General features: G+C 39.4%; 1 protein-coding gene across 13 annotated transcripts in view; it reads left to right on the top strand.

Moving 5' to 3' along the window:
* PPP3CA (protein phosphatase 3, catalytic subunit, alpha isozyme) overlaps positions 1 to 15,912 on the top strand; it is a 196,013-nt gene that overhangs the window by 155,811 nt on the left and 24,290 nt on the right. For all 13 annotated transcript variants that reach the window (XM_015285623.4, XM_015285620.4, XM_015285622.4 and 10 more), the window contains exons 7-8: positions 7,182 to 7,259; positions 8,840 to 8,934. In XM_015285623.4, the coding sequence (XP_015141109.1) occupies positions 7,182 to 7,259; positions 8,840 to 8,934 (173 nt within the window). The remainder of the gene's footprint in view (positions 1 to 7,181; positions 7,260 to 8,839; positions 8,935 to 15,912) is intronic.

Genomic DNA, 15,912 nt, shown 5'->3' with positions numbered 1-15,912 from the left:
ACAAAAAGGGAAGGAAGAGATGTAGCAAAGCAGTAGCAGAGTGGCTATCATTGGAGACTCCTGAAAGAACTTCATTTGCTAGCCTTGGGCAAAAGTAAGGTGACATGGCCTTAGAGATGCTCAGGGTAGGATAATAATTTCAGCCCTGCTAGCACGTTTCAGTGGTTTACTTCACAAATAAGTGAAGTCTGTGAGTAACAAGGTCTCAATAAATGTGTGCTAAAAAGCTATTGAAGATTGTAGTGTGTTTCACTATGCGGTGTGAGGCTAGTTACATGCATGTGCTGGTGCAGTAGCATCATTTTAAACATTTTCACCACCTTTTCATTATTCCATCTCCAAGGCCAGAAATTTTTTGTTGACCCCATTATATCTACTCAGTCGTATTGGTGGAATTGCTCATGTTCACCATCAGATCGGGGAATAAGACCGATTTTAAAAAGAATGACTCTGTGGAGAAGATATGTACATAGGTCACTCTGTCTCCCAAGATAGGAGGCGTTACGTTTGGAGCTGCCCATGTATTTATTGTTCTGATCTGCTGTGGCTCCCTGGTTCATTTCTCAGTGCCAGCAGCATGATTAAGGGCAAGGAAAGACTGGATGAAAGGTGTGCTGGGAGCTGCCTAGGACAGTGTAGCAGCAAAAGCCTTTGGTGACTGAAGTACAAGGTCGATGGATTTTACTGAAAACTTCTTATACATGTATGTAATCTTCTTAGAAGAAATTTGAGTGCCCTCTTTTTAAGAATGCATTTACAGCTCTTCATTAATGATATCATGAAAGATAGGTAGTTAGGTAAATTTTTTGGTCCCATTTTGCAGTGGAAGCTTAAGTCTACATCCAGGCCATGTTGTCATTAACTTTGAGTTTCTACCTATTTATCTTTTTCTCTATTGTTTCCAAAGTTTCTTGTGTTTGGCAAAGAATTGCCTTCTGAGTTGTTATCTTGTAACACTGCAAGAAAAGAAAATGTAAACAGTGTTAAACTTTGTCATCCTTTTGTTAAAACTGGACATTTATTTATTTGGCTAAGCAGTAGTATGTATCTGTGGGTTTTCACCAGTATAAAAAGAAAGAAGCAAGATTATAATAATTAGGATGGGGCATTTTGCCATTATCACTCCTTTTAAAAAAGTCATTCTTTTTCATATATCAAAAAAAGCTTTCATGTTTAAATACTGCATGAAAATAGCCATTTGTGGATGTATAAAATTGTCAGGCTAAAGTTGATACTATGACAGTGCTCACCTGTCCAAGTTGTGTCTGTTCAGGTGCCCATAAGAGGGCTAGAGATGGGTTAGACTGAAGATCAGAAAGGTTTCCAGATTGTTCTGCTGTTGTCCTGGTATGTCTGCTTCTCCAGCTTCTGAAAAGTCATCTGGAGGCGAGCACAGGGGGAAGCAAGCCAACTGTCTTGGTTGATTTTGTCATTTCCTCCTACCATTTAGAACATCAGTATGTGTAAATACCCTTTTTTTTTTTTTTTTTTTTTTTGGTTGTTGTTTTTGTGACAAAAACATTTCAAAACATATTTAAAGCCTAGTTATCAAATGGGTGTGTGACTCATTTTCTGCCCTGTCCATGTCACATAGGTTGTTTAGTTCTATCTTTGCATTTCTTTGAGTCGTAGATCTAGCTGAGGACTGGCTGCATTTGGCTGAAACCTTCAAATTATGTCTGCTAGGAAATGACCCATCAGTCCAGGCAGGAGGTGGAGGTGGCTGGGCTCCTGGAGTGTAGGATCATGCGCTGTTATTTGGGGAGTTCTAAAAGAGACTGAGATGGAAGCTGTTATTTTTACACAGTTGCGGGTATTTTTGGTAGCTTTGAAGGACTTCCAAAAGAGTTCGTGCCTTCAAGGTATCCTATAAATGCAAAACAAAGGACAACCATGCTCCCAGCGTGTCTGTGCCTGTTGTTTAAATGTGTAGGAATATTACTAGATGAAAAATAACCTTTATTCAAACAATAATGTGCTATCATTAATTTTCAACATGGTCTGTTTTGGGGGTGTATTTTAAGCCAAAACTTTCACTGAGATCTGTTATTGTGAATGTGCCTCTTTATGCATCTTTTGCACACATGCATGTGATTCCTATGAAAAGGGCTCGATGCTCCTTGACAAAATGCAAACCATGCAAGTGGAAATCACGGGGCACGGATGCTGCTGAGTGTGCTTGCATGGAATCCATTGTTTTCCTGCTATTGTTGGAAGATCAGTTTAAAAATATCTACTCTTTTGGTTCATGTTAGCTAAGGATTGTTTCTGTTTGAAAACTGTGCAGAAGAAATCATTGATCATGCAAAAGATACCTCAGAACTAGTAAAATATTCATGAGACATTTTAATGAAGAAGGGATGCTGAAGGGGGATATATCACAATCACATACTCCATGGAGAATAACATCTCTAGTTTAGCAGTGGGATATTTTGTTTTCTCTGTGAGTCACTGCTCTTCTGTGATTCAGCATGACACATGAGGCGCAGGCAGAGTGGTAGGTTGTTCTGGAAAAGCCTGTTGCGTGGGGGGGGGGTTCTGTTTGTTTGTTTTCCCTCTTGGCCAACTGTTTTATTTCTGGCTCATCTGAATTAAAGTCTGGGCTCTGCAAAACAGGACGAGGAGGAGAGTGTTTCTGGAAGGGTAGCGCTCACAAAAACAAGTTGAGAATTTGCTTACAAGACGACTGTTTTGATTAGAAATATCTTAAAATCTAGTGATTTTTATTATACAGATTTTGAAATAAAAAATACAAGTGGAAATTTCTGTAAAAAGCTTGTAAGCTGTGACATAATCTTTGGTTGTTTGGCCATTTGCAGGGCTTGCTGCAACATCTTGTCCTCTAAGGCCCATAGCTGTGAGATTTCTGGTTTTATACCTATGGATTTACTTCCCTAAATTACTGTGGGATACTTTTCTGTATTTATAAATTTGTGTTGAAGGATGTTTAAGATGAAATCACCTTTGGGCGGAAGAAAACTGATATTAACAAAGTGCTGATAGTTGAAGTCCTGTATTGTCAAAACCAGTACAGCATACATAACATCCACATACAGCTGAAAACTTTGCTTCTCCCCCAACATCCTCTTCAACAAATAGCTAAAAAAAAAAAAACCTTTGAGAGTTGCCTTGTGGTTTTTGAACTGAAATATTCAGGTAGGCTACTTGTGGGGTAGTGGTTTGGTATTGAGATTGTTTTTTCACTACAGTTGCCGTGCTATTTACCTGGAAGAAAATATGACAGTCAAATTTTCTTTTATCTGCATGGAGCACTACTTGGCCTCTTTGCCTTTTCTTGGTAATGGGCTGTGTAGAATCTGAAAAAGAGCCAAATCCTACTAATACAAATCTACTTTCCATGGATGTATGATGAATAAGATAATTAAGGTATTAAAAAAAAAAAAGAAAGAAAAACTTTTCTACTTTGAAATGGAAAGAAGAACCTATCATGTCTATTTGGAAGCATTCTTTTTTTTACCACTTCATTATATCTCCTTTAAAAGCAGTACTTAACACTGCATGAAAAGAATACCTTGGAAAAACACGTATTAAGCTAGACGTTTTGAGCAGCCACACTGATAATGAACTTAATCAACTGTCTATCAGATTTTTCATTATAGATTCCAGTTTTCAATAGGTAATGTAAAAATTTCTAAACAAAATGTACCATAAGCCTACATTTAGTCACAATTAATTATGAAAAGAAATGTATGCAAATCAGTTGTCATTTGCCACTGGTTTGAATGGCAGCCTGTCAGCTTTTGAGGTGACTGCTGTTGCCAAAATGATACCCCCATCTAATTTGGGATTTTAAGTTATTTTAAAATTCCAGTTTTTTTAGGTTACTCCAAATACCATACCTGAGAACATACACTAGATAGGCCATGATCATAACCAGCACTATGCCCTCTGAGTGGGTTTGTAGACTTTAGCTGCAAAGAACATTTCAGCTTCAAAGTCTCCAGGAAGGTTGGAAATGAGTAGTAAAACTTCTCTTGGATAAGCCGAAGAAAGATGAGGCATTAGATTTTGCATCATCATTTCTGAATTATCATCTCACTCATGCGTGTTGGAATAAAAGTGGTTGCAAGTGGGCCTTGAAGGTGGCCAAAAAGATCATGGCTGGGACAGCAGGTCTTCTGCTTGGTCAGTACATTGAGCAGAAAGTTTTTCTTAAGTATTTTTTGTAACTGTGTTACCGTGTGACTGTACTTTGTCCCTAAGGTACCGCAAAACAGTGGGTTCTCGACAGTGTTTGATGGTACATGCGGCCCCATAACATCATAATAGAACCTTAGAATTGCTTGAGATGGAACAGACTCTTAAAGATCATCTAGTCCAAGTCTCCTATAGTGAAGAGTAACATAGCTACTGCTAGATCAGGTTGCTCAGATCCCCATCCAGCCTCACCTTTGAATGTCTCCAAGGATGGGGCATCTACCACCTCTCTGGGCAATCCTTACTGTAAAAAAGCATTTTTCTTCTATGCAGTCTAAATCTCCCTTCTTTTAGCTTGAAACCATCTCTCCTTGTTCTGTCACCACAGATTCTGCTACAGTGTCTCCTTCTTTCCTGTAGCTCCCCTTTAGATACTGAAAGGCCGCTATCAGGGCACCTTGCAGCCTTCTCTTCTCCAGGCTGAACAGCTCCAACTCTCTCAGCCTGTCCTTATAGGGAAGGTGTTCCATCCCTTGGATCATTTTTTGTGGTCCTTTTCTGGGTCCGTGTCTCTCCTGTACTGAGGACTCCACATCTGGATGCAGTACTCCAGGTAAGGCCTCACCAGCTCAGAGTAGAGGGGCAGGATCACTTCCCTCAACCTGCTGGCCACGCTTCTTTTGATGCAGCCCAGGATTGGTTGGTTTTCTGGGCTGCAAGGGCACATTACTGACACATGTCCAGCTTGCCATCCACCAATGATGCCTGATTGTAAGTTACACACAGAGATGCAGGGATGCTACAGGTTGTTTTCAGTTTGCAGGCATGCTGTGAGCCCATTGTGCCACAGAACCAGCACAAAAGTGATCTTAGAGATGCCTTTGTGTCTTCCCCAGCTCTTTGTATTTCCTTTTTTAAACCTTCCTGCCTGTTCTGTTATTTGAACTACAGGAGTCATTGAATCAATATGGAAAAATAGCATTGTGAATGGATGTTAATACAGAATCTGTTCTGCTTTTTCTTCAGCCATGAGGTAGAATTTCAGAGCTGTTTTGTGAAGTTTTCACCATTTGTTGGTTGTTTTGATTTTTCTTTTATTTCTTTAAGCAACAGTTTTGATTGTTGCTCTCCAGCTTGCCCAGCAGTGGGAAGAGAGAGCTGTAACATCTGTGATCCTCATCCTGGGCCTCAAATCCAGGAAAACGTCTGCTGGATGCATCTCCCAGTCACAGCTGAAGCTCTGCTGTGGGACAGGCTGAATTCAGGCAGCCTCCCATGAGACAGAAGGCTGTGGCTTCTCCTTCAGGAGTTCTGGTAAAGGCGAGCTGGAAGAATGTCTGGCCTCGATTACACAGATATCTCATCTACTGGTGCTAGAGGGGTGTTGGTGACGTCAGGACAGCACAGCATACCAGCCCTTTCATCTGGTTACTATGGGATTTTGTATTTTTTAGAGCATTAATTAAACAGTAGTGACAGGAGGTGGTAACGCTTGCTTTATCCCCAGGTTTAATGTTTTAAATGCAACTTTTTTAAGCTGCTGTGAGAGTGAGGCCAATGCCATACTGGATCTCTGCCAACGAGGAAGGTAAAATTCCAAAGTGCCTTTCAGAAAGAGGATCACCAGGCAGAGGGATTTGGAGCAGGGCTGTCTGCTAACTCATGGGGTGCTCACTTCCCTGCCAGGACGAAGGATCACGAAGTAGAAAGCAGTCAGCTTAACGATCTCTTGATTTCAAGGGTGGGAAATAAATCTGCATAAAGCAAAACAAATTGCATAGGATTGACTTGATAAGAGGAAAAAGAGAAGAGCCTCCACATCTGCCATCAGACTAAACAATCTTTCCCAGCGCTTGCATGTTTTTAAGGGGTCTGATAAGGTTTTGTCAGATCTGTGAAAAGTTGTTTTTATTCCTTTGCTGCTTCACCACGGCACTCATAAAAGCACAGTCTTAACTGTGTTCTGCTCTTCCTTTTGTTGCCTTTTGACAGAGGAAGCCAGGTCAGTTCTGCGCTAACTTACTAAGGATAGGTGGTGTTCTGCTTGTTGTCTTGAAGTGGTAGACGGCCTTCATGCTGGCTGTCTTTTAATACAGACCTGGAGAGTCATCGATGGTTTGAAAGCAAGTAAACATCTGTTACAACAATAAACAGCTTGTTTTAGAAACTAGCAATATGGAGTAATTTCAAGTTCTGTTAGCATGTATTTAGCTATAATTTTAAATAACTTTCCTCTAAAAAAAATGGTTTTTTCACACTTGTACTGACAAAACTGCATGCAGGTTGTGCTGTGTTTTGGTTTATGTTGTGCTCTTCATTCTTGTTCAGTGTCTGTAACAGTAAGAATGGGCTTCATGGTGGTGGTGAAGGGCTCCGCCATTTGAAAGCAGCACTGTTCATGTGCAGAAAAAATATCAGAGGGATTTGCACCGTTTTCATCCAATGATTTTGTCTTCATACAGTAGAATATGTCTTGTAAAAGTACATTCAATGAGCATGCTTTGGGGGTGTTCAGAAGTCACGCAATTCATAATTTCAGTTGCTAAGGGGGAGGTTCTTGTTTATCAGAGATGTGACGTTCGTAAGATCACAAATGTAATTTGGAGACTGTTTTGCCTTTCTTCTTTGCTTCTCCTTCTCTCTTCTACCTTACTACTTGGTGTCCGTAAGCAGCCTGTGCTTACTGCAGTTAGGGCACAAGGTTTTCTGCTGCAAGCAACCATTGTATTGCTTTTTTATTGTTCTGAGCTCACTGAATCTAGAAGTACAGTAGAAGAAACAACTTTCTAACAGGTTGCATCATAGCTGTTATGTAATAAATTGCAGATTTCCAGTGTTTCCACTCTGTGCAATTACAGGATGGGAGAAGAAAGTGCTGCTTCGAGTGCTGCCTCTGCTGAAATGTGCCAGGAAAGCAAGGCTGATTTAATGAATGATGCATATTCGCTGATTTTTTGAAAGCTAGAGCTAAGTGTGGTGCTTCTGGTAATACCATAACAGGTGCTATTATTTTCTTCCAACAGTTACCCTGCTGTGTGCGAATTCCTACAGCACAATAACTTGTTATCTATACTCCGAGCTCATGAAGCTCAGGATGCTGGGTAAGTGTGTGTGGAGAGGGCACTGGGTGAAACTAAGCAGGGCAGGGAAGAATAACTGAGTGAGAGAGAACTGCAAAACTTCAGAGCTCTTGCAACGTAAAATGACTTTTTATTAATGGTACAAAAGCATGTGCTGGCGTTAGAATGGGCAATCTCTCTCATGATTACTACCAAGCTACAGGACTTAATGAATCCTCACATATCCCACTCACCCTTAGTGATTTTAAGTGGCATAAAATGATCAGAAGTTATTTGGATGCCAAATTTGGGAGGGAAAATCAATTCAGCTTAGCAAAATAAACTTTTCAAATGTGGCTGACACAGACTGCCACGAGGCCTAGGAAGCAGTTTGGCTCATGAGGCCAGAACTGTTCCCTCTCAAATTTTCCAAATTTCTGGACCTAGTGGTTCTATGCTTTACCATGAAAATTTGTTGAATGTACCATAGTTGTGGAGTTTTGATGAAGGGTTGGTATCTGAATAAATACCTTTGGGTGTACTGCATAAATTCGTAATGTGTTTATTGTGTTTATTTGGAGGTAGCAACTTTACCCAACCTGAACAGTAATAACAGATAAAGTAATGATATTGTAGGATTTAGGTCGATACGCACTATGCATATAAAAGGCTATTCTGAATGCTTGAATTATCACATACTTAAAAACCTCAATGCAATTAAAAGCAAGCTATTTCTCTGCCAAAAATAACTGGCATGAAATACCCAAGGGTAATGAAACTTCATTTTTATTGTATTGCTTTCCAAGAGAGGGTGAAATATAAAGTTTTGTTGAAAGGATTGCGCTGAGTCTCTGCAGTGCTTTCAGTGCAGCTATCATGGATGGCCTCCAGATTCTTCATTTTCTTGTAGCTTAAGACTAACGAGAAGTATTTGGCATTGCTTGTGTCAAATTAAGACAAAAGTACTGCTTGGTCACTTGGCTTTCAGTTAGTTGCAGGTTTAATGCTTGACTGATTATGTGTTGCTCTACTGGTCCAGTAAGCCTTTTATTTTTCATAATGCAGAAAGGTTAAGTAATGAAAACATGCAAGCACTAATAAGTTGGCTAATAGACGCAATTAGATTAGATGTAGCACTGCAAATATCAGACCCTCTGGTTCCTCTTCCTTTCTCTACTTTCCACCTCCCTGGCCTTGCCATCACTTGCACATGCAGGAGTGTAAGCAGCCGGAGGCTCGGGGAGAACATACCTCCTCTTCTGAACGGAGGAGTGCTGGTGCTGGCCTCCACTCAGTCCTGTGAAAGACAAAGTGCTGGAAGCATCCCAGGGATGGGCCACAAGCAAATTCGTAACAAAAGAAAACATCTGCTGTGCTAAATTGCAGTCAGAGTTGCATCTTTTGAATATGTGCATTCCTAGATATCCCGAGTGGGAATAATGAATAAATCTGCAGGAATTCTATTTTTTCTGATTTAAAAAAGTACATAGGCACGTCTTCTGTCTTGGCATTTCTCAATGCCAGTGCAGGAACGTACTGTGTGTGTTTTTTGCACTGTATTTGGTCAGTGATAAGTGAGGTTTCAACAAAGGACAATAATTAATATCTTGTCTTTCCTTTAGGTACCGCATGTACAGGAAAAGCCAAACCACAGGCTTCCCTTCACTAATCACAATTTTTTCAGCACCAAACTATCTAGATGTATACAATAACAAAGGTAAGATTTGATTTCTATTGATATTCAGTAGACTGTACTTCTTTGCTCAAATGTATTACATTATTTTTCCTTTTCTCTCCTTTTTCTATTTATTAGTTCATGACCACTCAATTTATTACTTAATTCAGATTTAATTGAGTTTACTACAGGGAGATGTATGCCTCTGAATATAACTGTAGATTCTAATATGCCTTAGGATATTTCTGTATTTCGACTGAGAGTTATTAAGTAAATGTTATACAGGAAACAACACTAAAAACAGCTCTGATAACAAAGAGAAGTATTTTATGAAGCACTGTTGCTGGTGTATATGGAGACCAGTGTTCAATATAATTATTTTGATCACTTTTCTGCTCCCCAAGAAAATTAATGGGGTTTGTATACACAAACCTTCTAGCCAGCTAACGAACATTGACAGATCTTCAGTGGGTAAGGCTTGGAATACATATTGTCTGAGTTCCGTTATGTTTTGTTTATTTATCATTTGAAAGCAATTAGGTAGGGAATAAAATTCCATTAGCCAAAGAAAGGCTGTTGCACAAATAAGCAGTCATTGGTCACTCTGTAGAGGCTCCGATGAATACGAGTGCTTGCAGCTTCTCTGAGTTTATTGCATTCCCTGAAATCTCTAATGAACTGGGGGAAAAAAAACAACAAAAAAAAACCTGTTTCTGAAAGTAAAGCATTCTAATAAACCTATCCTCCAGTATCTTTAAATGATCAGTAGTGTCTACTTCCTCCAATTCCCAGTAAAGCTGATGTTATTTGTAAGCGTTAGTGAGAAAAAGACTTTATTTCTTTTTTCCCAATGGGAAAAGCAGTTTCATTGCAAAGAGATCAATCCTGGAGCAGAGGCATTTTTAATTTGGATATTTGCCTGCAAAAGCTTTTTTTTTTTTTTCCTTTTTGCAAATCTGCAAAAAAAGCTTCCTCGGGCATCATTTTATAATATAAAACTTCTGATCTGAAAGCTATTATGCCATTCAATGTATGTACAGGGAGGAAATAATTCACTGTTAGGTAACGAGTTTTGTTCATGTAGTTCTCAAAATGTGTATTAACTTGTGGAAAAATTAATAAGAACATTCTGCAAAATAACCATCTGAGTAGAGCTGTCAGTAGCTATTTTTGTAAAAGTAAATAATACAGGGACATGCTAGCAACCCAAAAAGAGCAGGATGAAACAGGGAATGTGTTAATTTTCTTGGCAGTAGCACTGGTCTTGGTGGAAAAGTGTGCTGTGAGTTGGCTGCTTTGGGCAGAGCGCGGTCTGATGACAGATCTGTAGAAGTAGTGTGACATAAAGCGTTTGCCTCTTGCTTCATAATACATGAAGGCAGTTCCATGCACATGGAGGAGGTGGGTGAGCGACATCAGATTTTGTCGTGAAGGCAGACATTAATTATGAAGTAATGATTTATAAAATTCAAAATCTTGAATTTTTAAAGCTCAAAGTTTGGGTGGTGAAAAAGAACTGACTTTCTATCATCTCTGTTGCGAAGCAGTCATTTCACTTGTCTCAGGTTTCCCACTGTGGAAACCTTAAAGCGGTGGAAAGTCCTTGCTGGTGAAAAGGTTCTGAGCCAGCTTCTGAGAGCTGATAACCATCTGCGGTCACGAGTGACATTTGGATGCACTGCTGAGTGTATCTATCCAGTCTGAGTGAGCTCAGGCGAAATCACAGTGGTGGGAGAGCAGCACCAATGTGCCACTCTTCAACATATCATTTTTTTTTTAATTTAGAAGCTGACCTTTAGTGGATTTCTAATGCATTTCTGTTTAGTTTAACTGCCTCCTTTCCTCTCATTAGAAGCTCTGATGCATTATTTCATGTGACTGACTGCACTGGCTCTTGGCTTTTAAAGCACATCATGCATATTCTTTCATGCTGTATTACTCATGCACGTTCATCTTGATAGCATTTGGGTGTTTGCTTCCCTGTTCAAGAAAGGAAAAACCCTGTCATCCTAAAGCAGTCCAAAAAAAAAAAAAAAAAAAGGCAAAAAAGCCACTTGTTGACATGCTTGATGTGTAGTAGATACAAAGAAGGCAGAGCTTCTGGCTGGCTAATTTCAGGAGGTGAAGGAGGACACCTCCATACAGAGGTGTTGCAGAGCAGTTGCTCTAGCTGACTCATTGTGCATTGGTACGAAACCTGATTGATTTTTAAACCAAACCATTGAGTTGTCAGTTACTGTCAGCCTTTGGAAAGACAGCTACTTTCCTATTAGTGCCTTCCATTTCTATTACATGTTCTTACTACGCTTCTGGTTGTAACTTAGCTAGCAGAGTCACCCTGCATAAATTCATTAGAGTCTCCATCTCCTACTGGCACAAATGCTGTGTTCCAGGCTTTCTGTGTTTCTGTTCTTTAAAAATAATGTTGCTTTTAAATAAATATATATTTTTTTAAAAAAAAAGGAAAGTGAAAGCTACAAGGGGCTAGGAATTCTCATTTTATATCCTTGGTGAATAGTTCTTATATCCATTAAAGCAACTATACTTTCTTGTACATCTTCAGAGCACTTCACCAGGACTAGGCTTGGCTGCTAGCTTTAAGGGTTTATTCAATCCCAGCTGGAGATCAGTCACTGGAATCAGATACACAAAGAGCAGATAGGGAACATTCCTAGAGCAAATGGAAATTCAGCAGGGGTAGCTGTAGACAAGATACCCAAACAGAACCACATTCAGCATATCTGCTGTTAATAGTGCTGTTATGGACCCTTGGCATATGCTGTCACAGTTCTGATCTGCCATGGGAATCTCTTTTGGCTGGAACCCTTGGATTCTGGCACTGGAGGGATTCTCTGCACCCTTCTGGTTACTGGCCATGGCGTCTTGAAGTCTGTGTGAGTTGTTCAGCCATCAAGTGGCTGCTGGTCCTGTCACAGCCCCAGCCCACACACATGCATGACTTTAGGTGCCAAAGTTGGGTTTTTCAATTAAGGAATTACAGTCAGGGGTCCCATTGTAGTTAATGGAGGCAGAGGGATGCTTTCAGAGTATTCCAAGCTCAGAAACTACCTAGATGTGGGGAGCTTAGTGACTCCTTCTTCTTTATTGTTATTAATACCTTCCATATTTATTATAATGAAGAACATTGGCAAAGGCAAAGAGTTCATGCATACATTTTTGGCAACTTCTAAGTTTCTGTTCAGTGTTTCATAACTTTCCAAAACCTTTGTGCACTCATATTATTAAAAGGCATAAAGAAAAAAGTTCTGTAAGTAAATTATTGAAAAGTTATGAGGAATACTGGTACACTGGTGGTATTCTAAGAGAGAGACTCTTGGAGAAGACGAAAAATCCTCCTGATTTTGATAGCTGATTATGATAGTTACCTGCAACTTCAAGATGAAGGCTGTACTGATCAAGAAACTGAGAAAACTGCCTAAGTCCAGATTTACCTCTTGATTCTACAGCGCACATCACCAGGAGAAATTCTCTGTAGCAACAGTAAGAAGTTGCCAGAAAGCACTGCATTGTATGACCTGTTGGCCTTGTACAGTGTTTAAACATTCATTCCCACATTTCAATTTTTAGTAGCTCTTGCTGCCTTAATTAGGACTTGCTTTAATGCTGTTTGTGCCACAGCAACAGCAGAGATTTTACAGAAGATCTACAGAGGCATGCGATTTATTTGTTAATTATTGGCAATACTTAATATTTTAGTCTCTGGCTGTCACTTCGGTGTCATGCATGCATGTGCATGCTTTTTGGCTGAGTGAACAATTTTAACTAGCTGTCTAAAGACAGACTATTCAGAACATTTTTAAAAGAGTAGGTTTCACAGTGACGAGATAACCACTAGAGAACCCAAAGTTGCTGAAGAAAATAATACATCTCTTCCAACATTTTTCAAAGTAATTGTGCTGCTGCTGAAAGGAAAAGCAGATGATGGAAAGAAACGAAGGAAATATGTGGTGGATAGGGGATACTAGAAGAATCAAGACCAGATGTACACTGATGTGCTTGTTAACAAATCAGATAAGTAACGTATCAGTCAAGTGTGTATAAAGCATCAGCATGTGGTATACGTCAGATAGATTTTAAGAAATATACCTGATGCAGATTGGTCTGATAGAAGGTTATTTTCACGTTGGAAAAATGCAGAATAATGTACCTGGAAGGCAAAGATGATCTTTCAGAAATAATACCCCTTCATGCAAAAGGGAAACTGTGCAACCTTCTGTTTGCACCGTCAGTTCTCTTGAATGCTCTATCACTGCTTTTGTGATGAGGCCTTCTCAAGGAAACAAAAGCTTCTAAAGAGAAGCTCTTGGGATATTTAGGCCATCTCATTGCCAGTGCAGAGATGTTTGGCGCTATTTCTTTTGAAGCTACAATTGTACATGTCAAATGAAATCCTTCAGAATTTCCAACCGCAATTAGCCCTACCTCATTATTGTATTATTTACTTCATTATCTTGCACTATGAGTCATTTTTTCCTTTGAAAATGTTTAAACTCTATAAGCATTTCACTGGCCCTTATCCCTGACCTGTCTCAGGCAGCAAACGCCGTGGTTACTTAGCAACTCTGCTGGAGAAGAAAGTACTGCTCCCAGTTGCACAGTTAATGCTGAAGTTAATTTGGCATCAAGTCAGAAATTGAAATTCTGTGTTTAATGCGGAGAAGTTGAGAGACCTTTCACTACTTTTATTTTCTAAGTGCAGGATGAGTATTCTGAAAAAAAATACAAGAAAATTAATTAACTTATTTGTTGAAATTACTTTGTGGTTGTTTACGTGAAATACACGCAGTTTATCCTGGGCTGGTATTTCTACCATGCTCAGTTGTCTGCCTCTGACAAACAGTTTTTCAATTAATTTGCACTGAAAAAATATTCAGCAGTACTCGAAGCAGGTTGTATGATGTGTTTGAGTACATGAACAATAGGGCACGCAGTTTAATGTTGTTCACTTTGCCTAAGGCCTTAATTCAGCTCCCAACATACAGGCTTTTCAAGTGCTGTTTTTTATGTCAGAGGGATCTGAGATACCCACTCAGCTCTGCCAGGTACGACACAGGACACGGGGTGATTGAGGCTCCTCTGTAACAGAGGGAGACCAAAGAGATGGCAGTCTCGGGTAGCATCAGGTGCTTGTGCTTTATCCGGAGGAGGCAGAAGAGCTGTCTCCATTCCAAGCTGAAGGAAGGAGGTTTTTCACCTGCACATTTATCACCACCCATATTTCCAGCCATAGGTACCGATGTTAAATGCTTAAAACTAAACAGTACGAATGCCCGTTGCCTGCTGCATTAGTGTTTCATTTCATTCTAATGCGATTTCAGCATCTGATATCTCAGTTTACAAGCACTGGAAAGAGGTATAATGTCATTTAGGATATCTGCACATCTTCTCTTTGCAAAACATTGGCTTCTAAAACTCATTTACAACAGTGAGTACCAAAATGAAGTTAAAACGTGTGTGACTGTTTATGAATAAGAAAATAAGATTCTTGCTCTTCTTGGTGATTATGGACTATAAAACTGTGACCAGTGGCTTTTTCTGCTGGTGTCTTGAGTATAGCTGTGGAACAAGAAGTATAGGGACTGCATAACAAGCAACTGAAGTTAGAAATAAATGTTTGAGAGAGCCAGGATTTGCTCAGTTACCAGTTTCACAGCCAAAGGAATGCATCCCACTTTGTTCCATCTCCTCAACCAGCAACCATGTGGCCTACAGTCACATAATCTTCAAAAGATTCCTGCTCCATCAGGGCCACTGAAGTCTTCTGTAGCTACTTATGCATCAGAGTAATGTGAAGTTGAGAATGAAGCAGAGGTGAAACCCCCAACCCTTTTCTGAGCCAACAAAGGAAGAACAGATCTATGAGCAGACAGAATGAGCAGGGGGGCCAGCAAAGCTCAGAGAAGCAGCATTTTCTTTCCGATGCAGCTGAAGTTTTCTCCCTCTGACTACTAAGCAAGAGCTGATCTCTTTAAGATCATCGTACTAGACAGTAGAATATTTGACGTACATTACACCTGTAAATTAAAGATTGTAAATTACAAATTCAGAAAAGTGTTTGTGACACTAGTAACTACCTTGCCTTATTTTACTCTCTTAAGAATAGAGTTATTCAAGAACAACTCCTTCTTTGTTATTATGCTACTCTATTGTACAGCATTTTTTTTCCTTCAAATGGCTCTTGAAGTCATTTATGAGGAAACCGTACACGTTGCTTACAGAGGAGAATTGTTTTTAAAATACTGCTCTTGAAAATTGATTTTCTAAGCTGTTTAGGTATATAAATTAACAACGTGATGTAAAAACATTTTTTGTACACTAATCTCAAAATAAATCATCTTCCTTCAAAAAAAGCCAAACAAAAAAGCCAACCCTGAAACCATACAACTTCATTTTTGGAACTGTCTTGCTTAGAACACAGTCTTTTGTAGAGTCAATAAATAAGTAGTTCTGTAAAAGATCCATCTTTCACAGAACTTAGAAGAAATTTGATGGTAAACTGAAGAAATAGCAGGAAGGGAAACTAGGTTCCTTCAATTCACTAAAATGAATCAGCTGAAGTTTTAGTCCTCTTGAATGAATCTTCACATCCATTAAGTTGGTGTGGTTTTGATTCATTTTTGCTGCAAAGCCGCAAGCTATTTATTTTTATTATGCAATTGTGTCACTGTAATAGAAGAAGAATGAATTTTGATGTGTCCTCGGTAATTTAAGTAAAAAAGCGAAGGAAATATTAAGAGCATTCACACGAGTTTTCTCATTTTTGCTAATAGCAGTATTAAGCCATTTTTACTGAAAAGCAGAATGAATGCCAGCTGAGACTAGAATGGGCAAGAGTCAAATGTGCTTTATTTAAATTAAGGGTGTCTAGCTGGCAGAAGTTCACGTAAATGTTAGCAATCTGTTTTCAGTGTGCACCAGCAAGCAGGCTTCAGAAATTCCCAGGTCACTTCCAGACCAGCAGCAGCAGCAAAACAGAAGGCCTTTAGCAACGTTATGCAT

The sequence above is a fragment of the Gallus gallus genome, chromosome 4 (assembly GCF_016699485.2).
Source record: "Gallus gallus isolate bGalGal1 chromosome 4, bGalGal1.mat.broiler.GRCg7b, whole genome shotgun sequence".
In the NCBI taxonomy this organism is placed as follows: Eukaryota; Metazoa; Chordata; class Aves; order Galliformes; family Phasianidae; genus Gallus; species Gallus gallus.
The sequence above is the reverse complement of the archived record's forward strand: the minus strand, read 5'-3'. Positions and strand labels throughout refer to the sequence as shown.